At 42.5% G+C, this 19,890-nt stretch overlaps 1 protein-coding gene across 7 annotated transcripts in view; it reads right to left on the bottom strand.

Annotated features, from left to right (window-relative positions):
• LOC124774959 (inward rectifier potassium channel 4-like) overlaps positions 1–19,890 on the bottom strand; it is a 675,359-nt gene that overhangs the window by 98,942 nt on the left and 556,527 nt on the right. For 2 of the 7 annotated variants that reach the window (XM_047249680.1, XM_047249678.1), the window contains exon 7: positions 10,382–10,486. The exons of the other annotated variants lie outside the window; for them this stretch is intronic. Coding sequence is in view for 1 of the 2 variants with exons in the window: in XM_047249678.1 (XP_047105634.1) it covers positions 10,472–10,486 (15 nt within the window). In the remaining variant the exon portion in view is untranslated. Of the gene's footprint in view, positions 1–10,381; positions 10,487–19,890 lie in introns of those variants that run through there. 7 annotated transcript variants of the gene reach the window in all.

The following is a 19,890-nucleotide window of genomic DNA, read 5'->3' as shown; positions in this document are numbered from 1 at the left end:
TATTGCCACTTGGTGTGCATAGCCTTCTTGCAATCCACGGCTAGGTTTTGGTACCTAAAAACAAGGTCTTGGGTTGTTTCTCCGTAACGGATAAAGAGTTTTGAAAATGGGGAGATGGGTCTTCTGGATAAATTTGAGCAATTTGTTGCAGTTATTTATTATTTTTATTTCGGCTTGGAATCCCCGACTCGGTTTTGGTTCGCAGGTGACGATGAAAGTACAGTAGAATATCCTATTTTGGGGTTTTCTGAGGGATGGACCATGGAGTAATGGTGTCTCCAGAAGCCCCATTAATCCCACAGTAGACCACATCAAGTGCAAAAAGACCAGCCGACTTGTTCTATTTGCTAAGCAAGAGGAAGTGTGTAATATTCATATTTTGATCCTTTACTGTGGGATGGCGACACTAAGGTGATCCTTTTGTTAGGTATGGAAGTGGTCCCCAGCCCTAGGGCTATTCAAAACATTTAACGCTACCTTTTTTTTTTAATCACCAATAGGACCCTTTATGTGCGGCATTTTGCAACATATACGTACGCATGTTGTCGCATGCATACCGATATTAACAACTCGATGGAAATGAATAAGGCTGCGGGAGAACGTTGCCGGAACCTCCCAATCTCGCATAGAAAGTTGGACGTTACATGGCGTGATCTCAGACTATAGTACCAAATGGGGCTGATCCCACAAAGCGAGGAACAGTGTGTCATTCAGCCAGCAGTTACGGTGCACTTTGGCGGTGTTCTTTATTGCACCACTTTGGTGGTGGTCTTTATTGCAACACGGCCCGGAGACAACATACGGCTGATCCATACGGAATCATCAGACTAATTGTGACTACTATAGCCGAGGAGTTCTGTATTGCTCACAACATTGCTTCAAATGCATGGTGAGAAGGTGGTCCACTACAGCAGCAGGTTACCGCTACATTGTACAACAGGAAAGTAGGGACCCACGTCTTATGGTGGGTACCATTGGAACCACACTTAACAAGACTGCAAATCACGCAGACTCTCGGTCCACAGCGGTTACAGCGACTGCACGGGAGTAGTCTCTTTGTCCGATGACCAGTACACAGAGTTCTGTTGACACCCGCTCATCGGCGGCACCGTTTGTGATGGTGCCGAGGTCATAGGGTCTGGACCAACGAGGAGTGGGGCTCCGTCATCACCTCGGATGGGAGCATACTCAGTGTGGGTAGTGATTCTGGACGTATTGTGATATGGGGAGAGGTGGGCGCACGTAGTGCAACCAGGACCACTGACGAACATGATCGTATTGCCGGCCGCGGTGGTCTAGCGGTTCTAGGCGCTCAGTCAGGCACCGCGCGGCTGCTACGGTCGCGGGTTCGAATCCTGCCTCGGGCATGGATGTGTGTGATGTCCTTAGGTTAGTTAGGTTTAAGTAGTCCCAAGTTCTAGGGGACTTATGGCCACAGATGTTGAGTCCCATAGTGCTCAGAGCCATTTTTTGACCGTTTTGGTGGTCCAGGCATTATGGTGTGGAATACCCCTTCGAAATTAAGTAGGAGACCACGACGAATAGTTCACTATAAATATCTACTTGGAAGGCAGAAACGATGGATACCTTGGGCAGCCTCACAGAAAACGACATGCACAAATGTTTTGAGCAGTGGACGAAATGGTTGCAGATATGAGCCGGCTCAAATGGATATTTTTTCAAGGCGACCGTCACCAAATTAAAATTTGTTTTATGCCATGGGATGTATCTTATCAATCTAACCCTTATTTTAGTCACGTTTTGCATTGAAACTCTTTTCTCTCCATTGTTAATGGTGTGCAGCAACCAGACACATATTGGTTTTAGGTTACTTCTTGAATAAAATATCGTTACCGGTTTCAAATTTATAAAATTTGACATGAGATGGTTTTCATATTAACGTCAAAGCAAATGGAAAATGGAAATGAGCGTTTGGCGCCGTTGGCCGGGAGGCCCCTTGCGGGGCAGGTCCGGCCGCCTTGGTGCAGGTCTTGTTACATTCGACGCCACATGGGGTGCATTTCTTTACTGCCTAGGACGGACAGTAATTCACAATTACAAACGTGGTATAAAGATTGTTGCGGCACAGACTTGTGTTGGAATCCAACGTGAAATGTGCGTCGGGAGTATTTGTTTTCATAGTTTTCCTTCAGTAAATCGTATCAGTAAAGTTGGTTTTATTTTCTCAACCATAGAAGTCGATTCGCATCATGAAGAGCTTCCGTTTGGTCACGAAACAAATTTCCAGTGTGCAACACATGTTTTGACTCACAACATATGAAATCAGATAGACTGTTTACAATGTAAATGAATATCAAATATGTTGCGATACAATGATATATTACACACACATGGCATTTTGGGAAAGGAAGCATGAATTACTCACCTTACATCGAAGAAGTATTTGGCATTAAATGTAGATCATAAAATACAGTTATATGGGATTTTGTGAATTACAGCGTTACAAACTTGTTTTACAAGCTACTCTTAACAGTAAATAATGCCATGGCAGTAAATATGAACAAATTTTAATGTACTGTCATCATCATTTTTCAAATAGGACATAAGGACTTCACACAATTTCTTATCAAAAAAAATGGTTCAAATGGCTCTGAGCACTATGGGACCTAACATCTTAGGTTATCAGTCCCCTATAACATAGAACTACTTGAACCTAATTAACCTAAGGACATCACACACAGCCATGCCCGAGGCAGGATTCGAACCTGCGACCGTAGCGGTCGCGCGGTTCCAGACTGAAGCGCCTAGAACCGCCCGGTCACACCGGCCGGCTAATTTCTTATCCACATTTATTTCTTGGACATTTTGTAAAATGCGTTTGTCATGCTGTAATCCACAAGATCCCATCATCTACTTTTATTTAATGCCCTGCGTCTAACTTAAAATAATTTTTGAATGTAAGATAACGGTAATTTACGCTCCCTTTCCCAAAATGCCATATCTTTGTAATATATCGTTGTACCGCAGCATCTTTGACACTCGTATGTTATCCGCACACACAAAGGTGACACTCAGCATTTCCAATTTACGGTCTCTCCTATCAGCCACAGAGCGAGTGTCAACGCAGTTTGTGCGGACTGTACTTATTAAACACACTGTATTTGTTTAAATATAATGTAAGTGACCATAAGAAAATGTTTAAGAGTGCAAACCGTCGTCTGTGATTGTGAAAATACAACCAACATTACGAATATAGTTCGTTGGAGGAAACCTGTGAAGACAAATGTCCCAGACGGAAATTTCACTTAAGTTGCATTCTAATCCAAGACTATACCGCAAGCATCTTTATTACACGTTCGTAGTTGCGAATTATTGTTTATTCTAGGGCAAGTCATGAGTAAACCAATGCATCATTTGATTTGACAAAACCATGAAAGCCGTCTGGTGGTCAACTGTGTAAATACGAAACCGGTAACGGTACTTTCTGAATAAAGTGACCCAAAACCAATTAATGGCTGGTTGCTCCATACCATCAACAGTTTATTTCACGTAACACGCCCGCAATCTCCAACAATCACTTTATATGAAAAAAATCCATCTTTCCTCTCTTATTGTTCTCAGTACGTCGCGATTGGTCAGTCGATCTACCCGTCTAATCTTCGGCATTGTTCTGCAGCACCACATTTCAAAGGGCAACTACGTAATTTGCATCATCTCGTATCTTTTATATTGGTCTTCGTTTTACGGCGGAAAGCGACAACGCATCAGCACTAAATGGCCCGTCCAGTGCCATTGAATCGATCGAATTTGATGAACTTTTCGCAGCTGTAGCTCTAAAAAAAGCCGCGCAGTGATACGTCATAACAATTCGTTCCTTAGTAATGTGAACAGTTTCGTTTCCCTTTCGTTAGACTATAATTTATAGTGTATTTGGAGCACGAAATGTTCTTGTCTCCTATACACCTAGAATGGCTTAATCATTTAATATACGTATATTGATGAAATGTACTTTCTTGCGAAATATTCTTACGTTACCCAGTAAGAGTCTGTTTAGTATTTGGTTAATACCTTCTTAGGAGATAACATGTCTTTCTTTACGCATCTAAGATCCGTAGCGTATCCGACTTATCAGTATGGTTTTTTGCTGGAAGAAAGAGATTTTCTGGCTTCGTTCAGTTTAGGGCTGGTATAGAAGCGGTAGATACCAGGTACAGATTGTAGAGTTTACATATGTGAACAAAGTGCGTTGGCGATTTCAGACACTAGACAGACCGTCAAAAATTATAACAATTGCAGCGGAATGGAACAAGACCGGAAAGTGAATGGGAAGACAATGGAGATTGGGAATCCGGTTGGGATGGGAGGGGCAGATGACAAAAAAATGGCTCTGAGCACTATGGGACTCAACTTCTGAGGTCATCAGTCCCCTAGAACGTAGAAGTACTTATTACTAACTAACCTAAGGACATTACACACATCCATGCCCGAGGCAGGATTCGAACCTACGACCGTAGCGGTCGCTCGGTTGCACACTGTAGCGCCTAGAACCGCTCGGCCACTCCGGCCGGCGGCAGATGGCAGTTTAACAAGTAACACTGCGCGGCAGTTGCAGTTTTCTTGGGTAATTTTCAGACTTTTTAGTGCCACAGACTGGTAAGCAAACGCTTTAGACACATGTTGACAAACCTGCAGAAACTGTAAAGAGCGTAGAACTGAGAATCTGTGTGTGACAGTAAAGAAAACGCGGCGGAAACCAGTACGCGAATTTAATGTACTGCCTGACAAATTAAAGGGCGTATCTCTAAGGACGAATCCGCATTTTGGAATAGGTAAAGGTGTAGTGTCTGCCTCTCGCGGCTTTCTCCGTATTCTTTTAGGTTAGCCCTCCGGAAAGGTAAGAAGTACCGAGTGTAAAAATCAGAATTTGTTGAACAATTTTTCGTTTGCTCAGAGAAAGAGAATAACTAGTTCTATGCACCGAGCAAAGATGCGGTGTGGTTAAAACATTTGCCTCTCATTGGGGAGGACTGGTGTTCAAAAGCCGTTCGGCCAGTTCGCTTTGGTTTTATGTGGTTTCCATAAATCTGTTAACGGAAATGCCTGGGTGGTCCCTTTGTAAAGGAGACGGCCGATCTCCTTCCTCAAACCGAGCTTGTGCTCCGCCTCTAATGACTTCACCGTCGGCGGGATGTTAAACGCTAATCTCGTTTCTGTTTCCATGCAGAGCGACAGAAGACACTGCCGCCCTTATCTCCAGACACACATACACACACCTCTTGTACGGGGTGTAAACAAATGCAGGAAGTCAACGAACTGCAGACGCAGCGTCCGTGAGGTAAATGTTTGCAGACGACGTGCTCCACCAAACCAGTTTATGCATGCACCTCGCTGGTGGACACTGCATGAGTCCATCTTCCCAGCAGTGGCCACTGAATGTGCTGCGGTAGATGGTGATCAATTATTCATTGCTCCTTCCTCGAACACTAATACACTCCAATGACACGCTTACCCATACAATGAGCCAGATGAACTGATCATATCAAAAGAAAGTTACGTTTTCAAATAGTGGCTAGACTGCTGTGTGGTTCTTAACACATGCACTAAGCAAAGGCTGTAATTTGCGATACGAATATACATTATTTATGTTTTGCTGTAAGACGTGTAAGAATGTGGAGGAGACGAGGGAGGGAGCGGAGGTGGGAGGGAGTCACAAAATAAAACAAAACTAAGGAGTTCGGATCTGAAATTCGGCCAGTGATTCAATTTCTGAATGCCCAAAACATGACACCAGTGAAAAGGACCGTAGAGTGTTTGTAGTTCCGCCGACGAGTAAATCAGGGGATTAGTGATTTGTAGATAGGCGCCGATTTCAGTTTCGTGACGTAAGAATGTTCATGGGGAAGAACTAAGCGGATGGGCGTCAAAAGTGAGTGAGGAACTCACAGGAAATGCCGGTGGTGGGGTTACAGAGGACAAAAGTTTTACAATGATGATACTTTAACTTCCGTGACAGACAAAGTCATTAAAAAAACTCGTCGTCTGCTTATCGTAGGAGGCAGCTTTCTATGAACAGGATACCCAAACCTGGCCCTCACTACGATAATTATCTCTGCACTGGAAAAGATTACATGTCAAAACAATGGGAGGTACTCACTTGCATAAACAATAAATAAATATGTTAATGCGTGCGTGCGTGTGTGTGTGTGTGTGTGTGTGTGTGTGTGTGTGTGTGAGAGAGAGAGAGAGAGAGAGAGAGAGAGAGAGAGAGAGAGAGAGAGAGAGAGAGTAATTTCCTACGGCATTCGCACTTCCAGTTAAATGGACGACAGACATCTAAGAATTTTATTAAGTTTTTATTAATTCATACAGTTTTTTTAGATAGTTCATTTATCATTCGTACACGTCTTCTCGGTCCCATTTTTTTTCAATATTCTGTCCCTGGTTGCCCCCGGAACGGTAGGAAATAATAAAAAGAAGGAGAGCCGTGCGGTTAAAGGCGCTGCAGTCTGGAACCGCAAGACCGCTACGGTCGCAGGTTCGAATCCTGCCTCGGGCGTGGATGTTTGTGATGTCCTTAGGTTAGTTAGGTTTAACTAGTTCTAAGTTCTAGGGGACTAATGACCTCAGCAGTTGAGTCCCATAGTGCTCAGAGCCATTTGAACCAAAAAGAAGGAGAAAAGGACAAGAACCCAGGCATCAAAACACATGAGCATCTAAATTTTATAAGTGCAAAAGCGATAGAAAAATAAAAGGGAGCAAAGCAACGGTTGTAGAGAGGGAAATAAAGAAATCAGTTAAACAGTGGCTTATGTTCTGGCGCGGGAAACACAGGGATGTACAACGCCTACCTTAAAGTCTTGAGAAATGTTGCCACGTGCGCTAACATACTAATAGCGTGACAGATTTCTATTTGGTTACACTGATGAACGTCGTAGGCAGAAGTGACGAGCGAAAATAACACAAAAAAAGTCGAAGAGATGGGATTCACTGAATACTGTAGCTGTGTGTTTTTTTTAATTTTTCTCTCTCAGTAATGTATGAGAGCAATAGTGAGTGTGAAATTTTATAACGATAGTCTTGTAAAGCGTTCCATCATTGTATCTTGAAGGACCATCTCAAGGTTATAACGATCGGACAAAAAAGTTCCATTGATGATGCCCAGAGCTGACGGTTTGTACGAACCATAGATGACCTCATATACTGTCAATAAATCATGGTTGTTGACTGAACATTGTCTTTCGGGTCCAGAGAAGTTGTCCTTACTGTTACTTGCTAAGCTAAAGACGAAGAGGGAAAGGACATTGAGAACCACACTCAGAAAGTGGCGTGAGAAGTAATAATTTCGCATAAAGAAGGACTTACAGTTGCAGCATGATGGTGAAAAATGCAGGTCCTTGACCATTCTGTTACTCCGGAAGAACAGAAGGACGAAGCTGACGGTGTGGTCAATACAGACGGAATACTGTCTTTCTGTGTTGTAGTCAGTCATGAATAGTTAATAGTTTTGTTTCTGAACTTTCATTTGTCCTAACTTCATTTATGGGATACTACTATTTACTACACTAAGAACACAAGCGAAGATTTAATACAAATATCGCTGTTACATTCAAGAAAAATCGACGGCAGTTAGGAAGTACCGTATGCTTAGAAGGATACAATTTTTGCTCAAAGTCCTGTAAACGTCGTTTGCATTTACGGTGACAATAACTTACTACGATTCCATTGTAATTCCGGAAGTAACTAAGATTCAATCCTATAAAAATGTATCTTTAATTTCTTGACCTACATGGATTTCTTTTACTAATATTATTGTATTGCACATTACGGTGTGTAAACAAACTGAAAGCGACAGCAAGGAAAAACATCCCTACTTTTTCGTAAACTGCGTTCAAGAACCGGTTAACTACAGTTGGCTGTACGAGAAAAAATGAAAACGTACGTTTAGCGTACCTACACTACGCTCACAAGCACACAAACAGGCGCGTTTCATACGTAAACGGCCTGAGTGCGAAATCACGTAATCCTGGTACAAAAGGAATATCTTCTGCTGTGCACTTCACGCTGATTTAAACAAACAGCAACCACACTGCGTGTTCCACAGGGAAGTGTAGCACGGAAATTACTCTCCAAGTTACGTATTAATGGGCGGCAATGTTAGATACAACGTACGACTTGAGTATCACCAGTTGCCAGGTTACAGTGCGGTAGGAAGACTGCCATGAATGCAGAGAAGTGTAGAAGTTGTGCACTTCTTGAAACGTAGAAAATTACTCGCTTTTGACTAACTACCCTATAAATGGACGACAAGCGAAGTTAGTTATGTCAAACAAATATGTGAATCTATCTTTTGGAATTTTTAACTCAGTCCCTGTTCTTGCAGAAAAACAGTATCGAATTGAAGACGGGTCCACCTTTTTGCAAATACACAATTTACGTGTTTCTTTAATACCCAAATTTCCTGCGAAGCGTCTTTTTGTTATTATTTGTATTTTTAAAATCACGTTTCTCCTGTTAATTGGTGTATTATAAGTCTTGCTACTTTGCTATGGCTTGGACACTGGTTGCACTGCAAAATTTACGTTTTTGGACAGTTGTGCAGTGAAACGTGTGTCCAAGCCATAGCAAAGTAGCAAGACGTAGAATACACCAATGAACAGGAGAAAATGTCATTCCGAACACACAAACGGCATCAAAAACACATAATGAAATGTAACACCTACAACCATCGTATTGATGTTATTTTGTTACATTGTAACAAGTTTCGGTAACTCAACATACCATCTTCAGATCTTAACTGACGCTGAGGGGGTGAAATCCAAGCGTACACACGATCATATCATTGGCCTCCACCTATGAACTGGCTCCCGTAGAATGCTGTAAAAGTGAGTAAACAACATCGCTTTTACAGTATTCTATGGAAGCCAGTTCATACTTGGGGGTCACTGATGGGATCATGTATACGCCTGGATTTCAACCCCTCAGCCTCAGTTAAGGCCTGAAGATGCTGTCTTGAGTCACAGAAACTGGTTGTAATATAACAAAGTAACATCGAAACGACGGCTGTAGATGTTTCATTTTATTACGTAAGTGAACGGCCGAAGTCCCGCAGACCATCAGCCACAAGGATGGACATAAAAACAATGAAAACACGTTTGGCAGGGAAATAAAAAGCAGCCACAGCGCAGGAAAGCCAAATACAGGCAAGATGACGTGGATTAATTTAAAGCTATAACTAATTTCGGTTTACGGCCATGAGACACAAACAATGTAAATAAAAGGAAAAATAAAAGAAAAAGACCCACTGAGGATGCCACAATTGTGGTGAAACATGTTGATGTATTAAAGAGAAACATTAACTGTGTACTTGCAAGAAGGTGAACCATCTTTGATTTATTACAAAAATACGTGATTGTGACACATTAACTGTGTACTTGCAAGAAGGTGAACCATCTTTGATTTATTACAAAAATACGTGATTGTGACAATGTGTACTGTTCTGTAAATGGTGTAATTACACAGATTCAGGCTTGTGTAACAATGAAAAGCTTCGGTTTACTGGTATATGCAGAGACATTTCTCGGAAAACGCTTGCACTAGGTGTACAAGTTTCCAGCTAGAGTAAGCGATATCTTTTCAAGGTTCGAGCTGTAAAATCCACTGTAGCTGATGGTGTGGCGTCGTTGAGTTTGCGTGTAAAATGAAATTGATAACAAAACAGAAGAAGTACCGATCCGTTAATTTAATGTAACCAAGGAAATTTCATTTCCTGGCAGATACAGATAAGTGTATGTCATAAACTTTTTAGATGAAAGCACAAGTTTATAAAACGTTTTTCTTTGAGGGAGGTGTATCCTTACTCCTGAAAACAACTGGTCCACAAAGCAGAGTAGCGAACAGTCACACGCTGGTTGTACCCGCGGTACAGAAGCACACGTGCCGAAACACATGTGACAGTAGGCACCCGTCGTTCTGCAAAAACTTGTTTCAAAAATTTCGAGAACCAGTTTTATCATACAGATGCTAGGAATATTCTGCAGTTCAGCTCATACTCCTCTCATACCGATCGGACAATATTCAACTCCTTACTGAACAAAATCTTTCTGGTTACTCTCGACCCTGTATGGTACAGGCCGAAATAAAAAAAAAAAAAAAAAAACACCCTCCGCCAGACATCTCACAGTGATCTGCAGAAAGACGTGCCGTATTTCCGCACGCAGCTTTCGCAGTGGAGAGCGGGCACGTAAACAAAGAGCGGCACTTGTTGCCGGCCACCTGTTGCTACTCACCGGGGCGACGGGTGTGCGCGCGCCGTGCGGACCGCGTGCAGACTGCGGAGCGGGCAGCCGCCGGCGGCTCGGCTCGGCACAGCCGGCTCCGGCCGCAGCCGCAGAGGGGGGAGCCGCGGCAAGCCACGCCACGCCACGCCACGCGCAGCTTTTGGCGCCGTCTCCTTCGGCCGACCGCCTTCATCCTAGCCGCTTCGGCTGGCTCGCTCCCCCAAACCGCCCCTCTAGCTCGCCCTGTCCTGTTCGTGCATTCAAAACCGAGAACCTACGCTTAGCTACACCGTGCTGGAGGGAAGATTCAGTGTCTGATTACTAAAGCAGCTATCAAAAAAGTGCGTCTAAATTCTACAGATCTTTTCTGTGTGTAGACGATCCGCAACAGAAAAAGTCGTTACTTCACCGGAAACTTTTTCCTACTTCTAGTATCGCCGATGGGAAAAGAGGAATATGTATTGGTGGAAAGAAGATAGAATGTATAAGATTTGCTAATCACATGGTATCAGTATGTAATGGTACTTGAATTACGGCACCTCACCTGAACCTATCGATACCAGCAATATTCTACTGTGTTTCTGTAAAGTAGTTGACATATTTCTGAGACAACATTGAGATTTGATTTCATTAATGTAGAGGTACTTTGATACATCGATATGTTTATGTTGCAATGATATTATTCTTATGTGTATTCTTTCTTTTGTCAGTATGATCTTTGACGTACTTGTAACTCTTGATTTTTGGACGCGTAAGCAGTTGTTAGAGAGTCGGACCTTGAGAAGGTCAAGTCTTGGACGTCATGTTGAAAAGACTCATATTTTAGTCAGCTTATAAAATGTGAACTTTAACAGTGAGGAAGATGTTTTCAAGTATGTTTTGTGTTGTGAAGTGATGTTTTGTGTGTTACGCGCTATGGCAACAAAAGCAATAAAAAAGAAGTGTAACTTAAATTCGGAGTGCTGATTACTTTTTTACATCACCATTGTGCTAACTTTGAAAGGTCTAATCTTCAAGAATGGTTTGTGAAGCGCGTCTACAAAACTTTTGAATATAGCAGAATAAAACCTAGGCCTCTTTGCATCTGAGCTTGGAATCACCACCACCTAGATTTTCGACGATTGAGCCATGATTTTACAGCGAGACCAGCGTGGGAAACACAAAAAGATGAGTGCCTAGTTTATTCATTATTACATGAAGTGACTTTATTAACTGTCATCTAATGACACCTGCCACATAATAACTTTGTTGTTGCCCGAAAATGCAGTATTTACAGGTTGAGCGACACCACAATCATTATTAAATTTTGACCTTTGTTGTGGTAGGGTTGTTAGAAGTGGCAGAAAGTGAGCGGACAGTGAATAACACGCTCAAAGATCTGAATGAAGCTTATGTGAAATATGGGATGCAAATAAACACAGCAAAAACAAACAATATGGTCATCAGTACAAGACGCAGACTGTCCAATATTAAAACAGGACAATCTACCATTACCAGAATGAGATTTTCACTCTGCAGCGGAGTGTGCGCTGATATGAAACTTCCTGGCAGATTAAAACTGTGTGCCCGACCGAGACTCGAACTCGGGACCTTTGCCTTTAGCGGGCAAGTGCTCTACCAACTGAGCTACCGAAGCACGACTCACGCCCGGTACTCACAGCTTTACTTCTGCCAGTATCTCGTCTCCTACCTTCCACACTTTACAGAAGCTCTCCTGCGAACCTTGCAGAACTAGCACTCCTGAAAGAAAGGATATTGCGGAGACATGGCTTAGCCACAGCCTGGGGGATGTTTCCAGAATGAGATTTTCACTCTGCAGCGGAGTGTGCGCTGATATGAAACTTCCTGGCAGATTAAAACTGTGTGCCCGACCGAGACTCGAACTCGGGAAGGTTCGCAGGAGAGCTTCTGTAAAGTTTGGAAGGTAGGAGACGAGATACTGGCAGAAGTACAGCTGTCAGTACCGGGCGTGAGTCTTGCTTCGGTAGCTCAGTTGGTAGAGCACTTGCCCGCGAAAGGCAAAGGTCCCGAGTTCGAGTCTCGGTCGGGCACACAGTTTTAATCTGCCAGGAAGTTTCAATCTACCATTAGCCAAGTAAGTGCATTTAAATATCTTTGAAGCACAATAACTGGAGAATTGAGATGTCACCAGGAGGTGAAAACTCGAATTGCGATAGTGAAGGAGGCATTCAACAGAAAGAGGAGACTCTTATGTGGCAAATTAGATAAAGGACTAAGGAAAAGGCGTGGCAAATGTTTTGTCTGGAGTGTGGCACTATATGGGGCAGAAGCATGGACGCTGAGACGAGAGGATGAAAAAACGTTAGAAGCATTTGAGATGTGAATGTGGAGGAGAATGAAGAGAATAAGCTGGATGGAAAGAATGAGTAATGAAAGAGTATTGGAAAGGGTTGGTGAGAGAAGATGTCTGCTGAAGGTTGTAAGAGAAAGGAAAAAGAACTGGTTGGGACATTCACTGAGAAGGGAGTGCTTGCTAGTACATGCTTTGGAAGGATTGGTTTGTGGGAAAAGACAGAGTAAGAAGGAGATACAAGATGGTAGACGACATAAAGGTAAGAGGAGATTATGCAGACCTGAAGAGGATGGCAGAAGACCGGACAGCCTGGAGAACTACCATGTGGAATCCTGCCTTTTGGCAGAACACTGCTGATGGATGATGAGTATGCCCGACGCCTGCCTCCATTGGTGGACGATGCGAGGTTACGATACAGCAGCAACGAGTAACAAGTCCAAGGCAGAACAGATTGATACCCTACGTGGCGTTGAATAAAGTGGACCCCAGGTTTATTCGTCAAGCAAATATTATAATGGGCGATTAAAAAGTTTGTCCGGGGGCATTGCTGCGGCGCATATGGAACGTAGCTCGAGTGCGATGGAGGTATACAGGACGAATAACCTAAAACATGCACAACAAATATTTCGATAATGGAAGGCGCTATTGATATGCAGATTTAAATGGTAGGCAGGGGCCCGCCTATTCAGTCCATACACAGAGTCTTATTAGTTTCAAATGTGTATTTGTTTAGAAGAGGTACAAATATTTCAATGGGACATTGCTTATTGACAATACCACAATTAAAGTACACTAAATTAGAACGACAGTGGTGTTTGTTGCAGGAGTGTAGTGTAATTCGATTACGAGATATAGTAGTTTGAATATTGTAAACACCGACAGTCACGTTGAAGACCCTAAGAAAGTGGTGCACCTGCCTAAAAATATCGTGTAGGGCGCCCGCGAGGACGCAGAAGTGCTGCAACATGGCGTGGCATGGACTCGACTAATGTCTTAATAACCGCTGGGGAGAATTGAACCATGAATCCTGCAGGGCTGTCCATAAATCCGTAAGAATACGAGAGGGTGGATATATCTTCTTAAAAGCAAGTTCCAAGGGACCCCAGATATGCTCAATAAAGTTCAAGTCTGACTGGGTGGCGGCCAGCGGAAATGTTCAAACTCAGAAGAATGTTCCTGGAGCCACTCTAGCAACTCTGGACGTATGGGGTGTCGCATTGTCCTGCTGGAATTGCCCAAGTCCGTCGAAATGCACATTGGACATGTCGTATCTAGACGTATTAGGGGTCCCATATCACTCCAACTGCACACGCCCTACACAATTACAGAGCCTCCACCAGCCTGAACAGTTCCCTGCTGATATGCTGGGTCCATGGATTCATGAGGTTGTGTGCATATCCTTGCGCGTCCATCAGCTCGACCAGGCAACATGTTTCCAGTCATCAACAGTCCAATGTCGGTGTTGACGCGCCCAGGCGAGGCGTAGAGCTTTGTGTCGTGCAGTCATCAAGGATGCACGAGTGGACCTTCGATTCCGAAATCCCATAGCGATGATGTTTCGTTGAATGGTTCGCACGCTAGCACTTGTTCATGGCCCAGCACTGAAATCTGCAGCAATTTTCGGAAGGGTTGCACATGTGTTCGTTGGACGGTCCTCCTAATTCGTCTTTGGTCCCGTTCTTGCAGGCTCCTTTTCCGGCCGCAGCGATGTCGGAGATTTGATGTTTTACCGGATTACTGATATTCACGGTACACTCGTGAGATGGTCGCACGGGAATCCCCACTTCATCGCTACCTCGGAGATACTGTGTCCCATCACTCGTGCGCCGACTATAATACCACGTTCAAACTCACTCAAATCTTCATAATCTGCCGCTGTATCAGCAGTAGCCGATCTGACAACTGCGCCAGACACTTGTTGTCTCATATAGGCGTTGCTGACCTCAGCGTCATGTTCTGCTTGTTTACATATTTCTGTATTTGAATACGCATGCCTATACCAGTTTCTTTGGCGCTTCAGTGTATGTGTTTCCCGTCATTGCACAAACAAGTGTGAATTTCACGTCGGTGCAACCCTACCCAAATGTAAATGAGTCTACGGAGATGCAGTGCTATTAAATGGAATACTGTGTAGGGCAAACGGGATACAGAGGTGAATGCATTACCTGTGTGTGGTCTAACACGTGAAGAACCAACGTATCCTCAAAGCCTGCGGTAGAAATGACCACCACCGGCGTCAACAGAAACTTGCAGTCAGCCACGTAAAGTTTAGTGCACACGTTCCAGTATTTCAGCGGAAATTACAGCGCAGGCAATATTAATCCGCCGTTTCACATAATCTGTAATTGTGTGAAGAGGCTGACATCTATTGGGATGCAGTTTTGAACGTGGTTGTCTCTCGGCAATCTTATGTAAGTTACAATGGAGAAATAACAGAACCAACCGGTTGAAAATAATGGTTTAATGCATTTACCTAGGTTTGGACGCTTCTAAAGATATCTTCGTCAGAATGAAAAATTTAAAAGCCGTAAAGTTACATTGCGGAAAGGTAATAGTCAAAGTTTAGAGTAAACATGCTGCAGTCAAAAATTAAAAATTAGAAACTTTCCAGCCTTTGGCACGCAAGGAACTGCATCAACTGATGTTAGAGGCGACGTAAAGTCCTTGCGTTGCACGCTGGCGTGTGTGGCCAGCATTACGGATTACGAACCGTTCCACCAGCTCACTAACAAGTAATAACCATTCACATGGCTCGATATCCTCTGACAATTGTTAAACAAACATTAAACAATATAAAAAAATAGAGTTAGTCCTAAAATGCGTATTATTATGTACTCAAACTGAGAAGCAGAATGTCAGTGAAGTTTCTTATTTTCATTCGGTAAAGTTCGTTGGAATTATGTTATTCGGTAACTCATCGTTAAGGAAGGAAATTTAAATAGCCCAGAAGAATGCCAAAGAACTGTGCACGGTGGTATGTTTGAATCATCGTTTAGAGCGATGTTTAAGGACTTAGCGTTTCTAATTACTGCAACCAAAGTGTAATGTACTTAACACTCTCATGTGGTTTATCGTATTATGCAACGTTGTTCGGAGGAATTACGATTAATGATGCCCATAGCTGGAAGAGTAGAATTAAAGTGGTCGTCTGAAATTGGTTAGGTCAGGAAGGACTGAATTAAACTACTATCAAAATCTTTAACAGTAATCTAATGACATTAAGTGCGTGACAAATAGCAAAGGTAAATTTGAAAAGAAACCGAAAAGGGTTCTGCAGAGCTGCTCCAAAGACACTATGAAGAATTTTGTTATGAACTTTTAGTTTGGCCATATACTTAAATATTTACTTCTATTACTATGCAACATATTTCCACACTTGCAGAAACTCACCTGTAAACGATGAAAATGCAGCCTTGTTTTTATATAACTTACGTTAAATTTGCAAAATGATTTGTTCCTCGTGTTTAGTATACACGGAAGAAGTAATTAATGAAAATGAACTAATATAAACCATCCCCAATTTGTTCTCGTGATTGATTATTCAGGCATTGACAATGAGAAGCAGTTTGAAAGAGACAACAGTATATGAAACGTTACCGGACACCCCTAAGCAATGCGTAACTGACCACTAGCTGTCACCAGAGGTGGGTGTGCCAGTATAAAAGGAGGAGGGAATACTTTGATGTTAGCACAGAAGCAGTAACTGGGCATGAAAACTCAATGACTTCGAACATAGACTCGCCACTGGATGTCTCGTCAGTACTAAATCCACCAGAGACATTTCAGTTTCTTCTGAGGCTGCCCAGGTGGACTATAAATGATGTGTAATGATACAATACCAATCGTCGTTATTTATGTTTTATATTTAGGCTACCAATTTCGACGATATATTACGTCATCTTCAGGCCAATAAAGTGGAGATTATAACAGAGCAATAAGTACATATTAAAATACAGAGCGTATTGTCTAAAAGATGCAAGTGTTACATATTAATTTACATAATTAAAAGAACTCAGTCTTTATTGAAATTTACATGATACAACGTAATATGTACTATCAGAAATTAATTAGTTATTCATGCATACTGCGAAATCATCAGTAACCTAATGGAAGCGTTCATGAATCAGAAGTGTCAAAGTAATGTAACCATCTGTCTAGTATATCCATTGTCTGTAAAAATGTATGGTTATATGTGGCAGACTCTACTGGTTTTTGTCAAAAGTAAAAGACGGGTAAGGGGATCACAAACGTATGTAAAGTAAGTAACAGGATCATATATCAGATAAATTAAAGGGAGGTACACTATAAGCAATGGTTCTCTTTATAGTAAGTATACACAGATAAACGATACATTAAAAAGGCATTACAGTTATTGAAACACCATATCTGTACTCAATGATTATTAGACAGCACTCTGCAGGGAGGATCCAAAACAACACTCTAGGATGATGACTGTGAGAAGTAAAAAATAAAAATATGAAAAGTAAAAAATAAAAAGTAAAAATGTGTCCATTCATGTAATAAGACCATGGATACCACAACCGAAAAGTGGATATTGTGTAAGTTAACTTTTCAAAAAGGAGACCTTTTTCAACAATAACACAAGGTTTTTATGTTTCTAATTGTAAGAATACTATTTGGAAGATAGGAAACCAACATCAGTTATTTGGGCAGAAATTTCCCAACATCATACTTCTGGGGAGTATCTATGGAACGAAGATAATTAACAGTAGTCTCGTTATAGGAAGTCGCGTAATTAATAAATATACTATTAGATTATGTCGTATGGATTTACTTCTTACAGTCATCATCCTAGAGTGTTCTTTACATATGTTTAGTGGTCCCCTTACTCGTCTTTTACTTTTGACAAAAACCAGTATAGTCTGCCACGTATAACCATACATTTTTAGAGAAAATGGATATATTGGACTGATGGTTACATTTTTGTAACACTTGCATCTTGTAGACAATACGCCCTGTATTTTAATATGTACTTATTGCTCTGTTATAACCTTCACTTTGTAGGCCTGAAGATGACGTAATGTATCGCCGAAACTAGTAGTCTAAAAATAAAACCTAAATAACGGCGATTGGTATTGTATTATTGACCAGCCGTAGCCCCACACTCCAGACAGAGGATGGAGTTATATGCATAAGTGATGTGATTCTGAAAAAAAATGGCCCTGAGCACTATGGGACTTAACTGCTGAGGTCATCAGTCCCCTAGAACTTAGAACTACTTAAACCTAACTAACCTAAGGACATCACACACATCCATGCCCGAGGTAGGATTCGAACCTGCGACCGTAGCGGTCGCGCGGTTCCAGACTGTAGCGCCTTTATGTGATTCTGAAGTGGAAGCGCGAAATAATAAGCCGCAGGTAAACCAAGAGTAGCCAGACCTCAGACACGGACGAACAAGGACTATGGAGCATTGCAGATGACGGTTGTAAGAAATCGCGTAAAATCAGCGGGGCGATCACTCGTGTGCTCAAAGTGCTGCCAACATTCCAGCTAGGACACTAACTGTGGGGAGGGAGTTAAAAAGATTGAGACAATCGACAATGATCGAGCAGCTCCTCATAAGCCGCATATACTAAGTGTAAAGTCCGAGGCCACTGGACAGTGGATGACGGGTGATTTGGAGGGATGAATCAGCTATAGCTTGTGGCAATCCGATGGAAGTGTTCACGGTTTGGCGACCACCTGCAGAACATTACCTGCCAACACGTGTAGGCCGACAGTGATGTGCGCAGGAAGTCGTCTTACGGTACGTGGTTAGGGTGTAGTCTTCTTATTACACTAAGAAAAAGCTTTACATAGAACGATGCGAACACATTTTTGAGCATTGTACAGGGTGATTCAAAAAGAATACCACAACTTTAGGAATTTAAAACTCTGCAACAACAAAAGGCAGAGCTAAGCACTATCTGTCGGCGAATTAAGGGAGCTATAAAGTTTCATTTAGTTGTACATTTGTTCGCTTGAGGCGCTGTTGACTAGGCGTCAGCGTCAGTTGATGCTAAGATGGCGACCGCTCAACAGAAAGCTTTTTGTGTTATTGAGTACGGCAGAAGTGAATCGACGACAGTTGTTCAGCGTGCATTTCGAACGAAGTATGGTGTTAAACCTCCTGATAGGTGGTGTATTAAACGTTGGTATAAACAGTTTACAGAGAATGGGTGTTTGTGCAAAGGGAAAAGTTCTGGACGGCCGAGAACGAGTGATGAAAATGTAGCACGCATCCAGCAAGCGTTTGTTCGCAGCCCAGGAAAATCGACTCGCAGAGCTAGCAGAGAGCTGCAAATTCCACAATCAACTGTATGGAGAGTCCTACAAAAAAGGTTAGTTATGAAACCTTATCGTCTGAAATTGGTTCAAGCACTGTCTGCAGCTGAGAAGATTAAAAGAATCGATTTCTGTGATTTTATCCTTGCTCAAATGGAAACAGATGAATCTTTCGTTTCAAAGATTGTGTTTAGTGATGAAGCAACTTTCCACACTAACGGGAAAGTCAACCGTCACAATGTCTGTATATGGGGCACTGAGAATCCGCGGGAAACAACTCAGTATGAACGTGACTCGCCTAAGGTGAACGTTTTCTGTGCCATTTCAGCCAATAAAGTTTTTGGTCCCTTTTTCTTCGAAGGTGCTACTGTAACTGGACTACAGTATCTGGAGATGTTAGAGAATTGGCTGTTCCCTCAGCTCGAACAAGAAGCACAACAATTCATATTTCAGCAGGATGGAGCGCCACCACATTGGCACTTATCTGTCCGTAACTACCTGAACGTCAACTACCCGAGGCGATGGATCGGCCGCCAGGCAGCCCGTGACAGAGCACTTCATCACTGGCCTCCAAGAAGCCCTGATCTTACCCCCTGCGATTTTTTCTTATGGGGGTATGTTAAGGATATGGTGTTTCGGCCACCTCTCCCAGCCACCATTGATGATTTGAAACGAGAAATAACAGCAGCTATCCAAACTGTTACGCCTGATATGCTACAGAGAGTGTGGAACGAGTTGGAGTATCGGGTTGATATTGCTCGAGTGTCTGGAGGGGGCCATATTGAACATCTCTGAACTTGTTTTTGAGTGAAAAAAAACCTTTTTAAATACTCTTTGTAATGATGTATAACAGAAGGTTATATTACGTTTCTTTCATTAAATACACATTTTTAAAGTTGTGGTATTCTTTTTGAATCACCCTGTATACTGCATACATTAGATGAACACTTCGGAGACTCTGTCATAAAGAAGCACCTTTGAGGCGGTGGTTTGTGAACAGTGGCATTCCTGAAATGGACTGGTCTGCCTGTAGTCCCGATCTGAACCAAG

This window comes from Schistocerca piceifrons, chromosome 2, assembly GCF_021461385.2.
Source record: "Schistocerca piceifrons isolate TAMUIC-IGC-003096 chromosome 2, iqSchPice1.1, whole genome shotgun sequence".
NCBI classification, from domain to species: Eukaryota; Metazoa; Arthropoda; class Insecta; order Orthoptera; family Acrididae; genus Schistocerca; species Schistocerca piceifrons.
The sequence above is the reverse complement of the archived record's forward strand: the minus strand, read 5'-3'. Positions and strand labels throughout refer to the sequence as shown.